At 40.2% G+C, this 5,472-nt stretch overlaps 1 protein-coding gene across 1 annotated transcript; it reads right to left on the reverse strand.

Moving 5' to 3' along the window:
- Positions 1-2,139: 2,139 nt before the first annotated feature.
- On the reverse strand, positions 2,140-3,797 carry LOC109698543 (olfactory receptor 2H2-like). The gene has a single exon (XM_020182834.2). The coding sequence runs from the start codon at positions 3,408-3,410 to the stop codon at positions 2,472-2,474; it is 939 nt and encodes a 312-aa protein (XP_020038423.1). The 5' UTR covers positions 3,411-3,797; the 3' UTR covers positions 2,140-2,471.
- Positions 3,798-5,472: the final 1,675 nt, after the last annotated feature.

Here is a 5,472-nt window from a genome sequence, read left to right on the forward strand (position 1 = left end):
TCTCCTACCATTAAATACTCTTAATCCTGAAGAATTCTGGTGACAAAAATGTGTTGACATTTTTTTTTCTTCGACACTGACCAAGAAGACATCAACTAAGATAACTATATAAGTATAACTTCAGTTCTGAATTATATATTTGGATGTAGAGTCAGTTATCATAGGTTATGGTATCCTGCAAGACTGCCATGTACTTCAGTTGCCATTCACAGGTTTAGGCTCTGGAGCTTCTGACCCACTGGCTAATTCTTTTGGGGTTCTTATTAGGACCAAGAAATTCCCTCCTTGGGTGTCCTTCTGGTGACCAGGCCACATTTAGGTGCCCACTGAGTTATTAGAACAAAAGATACTACAATTACCCAGGAAATTCTAAGTGATTAGGTGCTCTGTGGCAGGAACTCTTGTTCAAATCCAAATACAAGAATAGAAAATTCTTCTATCTTCCTCATTGCTTTAGGAAATTACAAGGGTTAGGTGTTCTGTACCAGGAACTGGGGGAAGAGATGAAATATTTATTAAATCAGTATCACAGCCCATTGGCTACCACATTATTCTGCAACCCATAACTGCAGTAGCTTTTCTTATCACTCTCAGGTGCTTTGCATATGTGGCTGTAGGTTCAAGAAGAAACCAAGTGGGTATGAGACCTCAGGATTACATGTTATTTTGCTGTGATTTTCTCCCAAGTTTGGCCTTTTGAAATCCTTTAATATTATAGAATTAGATATGTTAACAATCTTTAATAGTTTTGTGGTATATACAATATTCACGGATAAAGCAGCTTTAGGAGTGGGTAAGAAACATGCTGTTCATAATTAATAACTATTTTAACCTAGGCTAAACTGAGGTTATGCCTAAATTTAACCTAGTTAAAAATGGCCACTTTGTTATGGCCATTTTGCCTGGAAACTCATAATGATTACTGGAAGTGATTCCTATAGGGGCATAAACTATATGTAGCCACTTCTGCCCTGAGCCTGTGGCTTCTTAAATTTAAGTCTCTCTCTTTCTCTCTCTCTCTCTTTCTCACACACACATACACACATATGCTTTTTTATTTATTAGAATAAGTACAGAATGCGCAAGTGTAATATTCAAAAGTCAAACAAAGACATACGTTACAAAGTATATTTCCCTCCTATGTCTATTATTCAAACTACCTGCTTCCTTTTCTCAGGGATAATAGTTGCAATCAGTTTCTTATGTATCCTTCTACTGACAGTGTTATTTTATACTACTATAGGTCCAATCAGGAGACAGAAGCCACACAGTGATTCAAACAAGGGAGGTTTAATATAAAGTGTTGTTAAACTGTGATAAAAGAGTAATCAAAACATATAACTCTGCTGGGTATTCTTGGGCCAAGGGAGAACACACAAGAAAAAGTGAAGTTGGGCTCTTTCCCCCAGTCTGGGATTCGAACTTGATTGAAGAAGGGGTACTTGCAGCCTACTGGATTGCAGAGGTCTAGAAGTTTGCATAGTGCAGAGCTGGTCCACAGTTGCTGAGAAGGTAGGAAGCACCCCTCTGGGGTTCAGAGCACAGCTGGTGAGTGTGTTTGGTATGCTGAGTTGTGTGCCACCATAGGTGGGAGGACTTGTGTCCCCCACCTATCTTAGTTGGGAGACGTATAGGAGAAAAACTTACAGGGATGCAGATGCTCAGATGCTCATGTTGGAAATCTGGAGTGCAGGCTGTCCACAGTAGCAAGGCTGTGGGAAGATGATTACCAGGCTGGGTTGGGGCTGTGAGCTCAAATTATGAAAGTGGAATTTGGAATGGAGAACTAATATATTGATAACTGGCACACTTAAACAAATATAAATAGCTATAAATGTGTACTTTTCCAACTTTTAGACTTAACAGCAGCATATTACCTTATTTTTTCCTTTGCTAAGGGATTATTCCATACGAATTCAAAATTTCCTCCTTTCAAAGACTCTGTACACATCTTCACTTATTTAGCTAGTTCCTTATTAATTTTAACTATTTTCAATCCTTTGGTTGAGTATTCTCATTCATTTACTAATTTATAACCACACAAGAATATTGTCATATTCTACAAGTAGAATTTCTGAGCCAAAAATGGGTGAATGCAAAATAGACATCATTGGAAAGAAACTCAAAGAACATATAATAGGAATTAGAATTGGAGGTTAAAAAATAGTGACAATGTGACCAGGCAGGGAATTAGACATGGAAATGATAAAATTTGGAACATGATTATGAAAGTGAGGTACTAAAATGGAGAAAAGAGAATGTCACATATGATCCATGTGATAATGTGTTACCTAGAGACACCTCCCTTTAGTACACACACACACACACACACACACACACACACACACACAGCCATCATCCATTGCTGTGGCATGATAGATATGAAGAAGACAGAGAGGTGCAGAACTCAAGCTTCATGATCAGGCATTGCAGAATCTCTTCTCAATTTTAAATCACACTAAGCAGCTGTCTCAGCTTTGTCTGGTCTCCACTTCTTTCCCCAGTAACCTCCTGAATGCCCTCTTTACATCCTTGTTCCTCAGGGTGTATATGAGAGGGTTAAGACAAGGAATGCCCACTGCATAGAAGAGACTAAAGAACTTCCCTCTCTTTTGGGCATAGGGATTTTTGGGCTGGAGGTAGACAGCAATGACTGAGCCGTACAAAAGAGTGACCACAATGAGATGGGAAGAGCAGGTCCCAAAGGCTTTTCTTCGCCCCCCTGCAGAGTCAATCCTCAGCACTGCCCGGGCAATGGCACCATAAGAAACAAGGATGAGGCTGAGAGGCACAACCAAGATAAGGACACTTGCAACAGCCATCTGGACCTCATTGTAGGTGGTGTCCCCACAGGAGAGTCTAATTAAAGCTGGGACCTCACACACAAAATCATCCACCTGATGGTGGGGACAGAAGGGCAGGCGGAGGGTGGGTGGTGTCTGGACCACTGACTCCACCAGCCCAATGATCCAGGCCACAGCTGCCAGCTGCCAGCACAGGCGGGGGTGGATGATGGTGGCATAATGGAGTGGTTGACAGATAGCTGCATAGCGGTCAAAGGCCATCACTGTCAGGAGGATGCACTCAGTGGTCCCTAGAGACAGGAAAATGAAGAGCTGGACAGAGCAACCTAGGAAGCTGATCGTTTTCCTGGGGCCCCAGAGGTTGACAAGCATCTGAGGGACACAACTTGTAGTGAAGCAGAGGTCCAAGAAGGAGAGGTTGGAGAGGAAAAAGTACATTGGGGAGTGGAGTCTGGGGTCCAGCACAGAGAGCAGGATGATGAGTGTGTTGCCCACCAGGGTCAGGAGGTAGGAAATCAAGACAACCACAAAGAGAATCTTTTCCAGCTGTGGGTGTTCAGAGAAGCCCAGAAGGATGAAGCCCACTGGGGAACTTTGGTTGACCATGGCCTGTTCCTGTCCAGCCAGAGGTCTGAGACTGCTAGGTTTGTATGCTCCATCCTGTTTTGTAAAAACAAACCATAGGTGCTTGTCAGGGCATATTAAATAGACTTTTCTTCTTTTCCTCTGTTCTTTCAGGCTTCCCTTTCTAGGCACACCACCATCTAGAAGCTTCTTCACATCCTCTGCTGCTGTTGGTGAAAAATTGTCAAGTAGAAGCAAGGAGATCAGGTATTGGATAGAATCTCACACTGGTGCCTCTGATTTACTGGTTGAGGGAAAAAAGACTGATGTCAAATATGGGTTAATGAACTAATTCATTAGTTCAGAAACTTATTAAGAGCCCTGTGTTCTGAGTGCATTTTCAAATTTTCATTTAATTTGCTTTTTGTGGTGTTGGGTATTGAAACCCAGGGTTTTGCTAGACAAATGCTCAGCTACTGAGGTACATCTCTATCCATTTTGAGTGCTTTTCTAACTGTTTTTCTATTCCTTAATTATTTGTTGGAGGAACTAGATTAGTAATATATTTTGGAGCTGGAGATTTAGCTCAGTGATAGAATGCTTGTTGGTCATGTACTTTGCATTGGATCACCAGCAATGGAAGAAAATTAGTATGTTTTGAATAAATTTTCTGATTATATGTTATATTTGTAGGCTTGATCATTTCTATATTTGTTGAATGAGTTGTGGAATATAATGAATGGAAATACATTTCATTTATTTTATACTTCTTCACTTGCAAGGGAACTTAATGGAGACAGACTGTGTTATCTATGAGCGAGATTTTCTTGTACTGTAAGAGATTCTTACCTCATAGCAAGATCAGTTCAGTTTCCCTGGCCTCTTTAAAAACCAAGTCACTCAACCAGCTGTCCTGGATAGGGGAATTGGTACACATGTTCATTGCCTGCCATGAGAAGTTTACAGGCAAGAGGTGTGAGTTACTCCATGCAAGTTAAACATCATTAGGAGTTCACAGACACATTATCAAAAGACTTACAGACTTAAAGACAATAATGCCAGTATTTGGGGGTAAACGAGACTAAAGGGTTTATAAAGGTTTTCTTTTTTCAGTGATGGGATGGAACTCAGACCTTCATGCATTGTAGGCTTGTGGTCCATCACCGAGCTGCACACCAGCCCAAGGGTGTATAAAGTGAAGGACAAATATTGTGAAAAATGTTTCTGAGAAAGCTTCTTAGAGTAGATTTTTTTCTATAAATAAAGAGTATTGGGGCATAGGCCAGTTAGAGGCTGCAGCCACTCTGAAAGTTGAACTGGGGACTCAGGGTGCTCTTGTCTTAGAAGATCTCAGGAAGGCCATGGGGAGGGTGAGGTGAGATGGGTGGACCTCTGCCAAATGTGCTCTAGGATGGATGGGCATGTCGCTAAACCCGGGTCCCCACCTTGTGTTTTAATTCCTTTTTAAGCCAGAAATTTCTGCTTTTGTCTTTTTTATTTGTTCCTTTTCTCCTATTGTTTTTTCCCATATGAGATATTTTCTTTAATATTTAAATGCTATATATTAAAACAAAAGTGTGAGTAAAGCAAATCTTTACAGTATAAAGAATAATGAAGTTATCTCCTGGTACTGCCATTAGCCAGGTTGAGGAACTGAACAAACATTTCAGGTGTATTGTATGCCCCTTTCTGACTTCTAAATTTCCCATCCTTAAAGATGGAATGACCATTTAGGATTTTAAATTATTATTTCTTTTTGAGATTTTTTCACATGCTACAAAATTCATTATTTTGAAGTATGCAGCATTCTAAAGTATATTCATCAGTTATACAACCAACACCACCTAGCACAAAAGATTTAATTACCCAAAGCAATCTCCATGCTTATTTGCAGCCACCCCCCTTAGTTTTCTTTGTGATATACAGTTCTTTTTATGTAACCTTAAACAATAGCCAACTGTTTATTATATATCCATTATCTCTCACCATACTCAATTTCCTGCATTTCTAATTCAGTCATTTTCTTGGCATTTCACTCCCTTCCTTTCTCTCCCTTATTTTGGAATCTCTTCAATCTATATTTTCTTTAGTAACTCTGCCACTT

Source organism: Castor canadensis, chromosome 8 (assembly GCF_047511655.1).
Source record: "Castor canadensis chromosome 8, mCasCan1.hap1v2, whole genome shotgun sequence".
In the NCBI taxonomy this organism is placed as follows: Eukaryota; Metazoa; Chordata; class Mammalia; order Rodentia; family Castoridae; genus Castor; species Castor canadensis.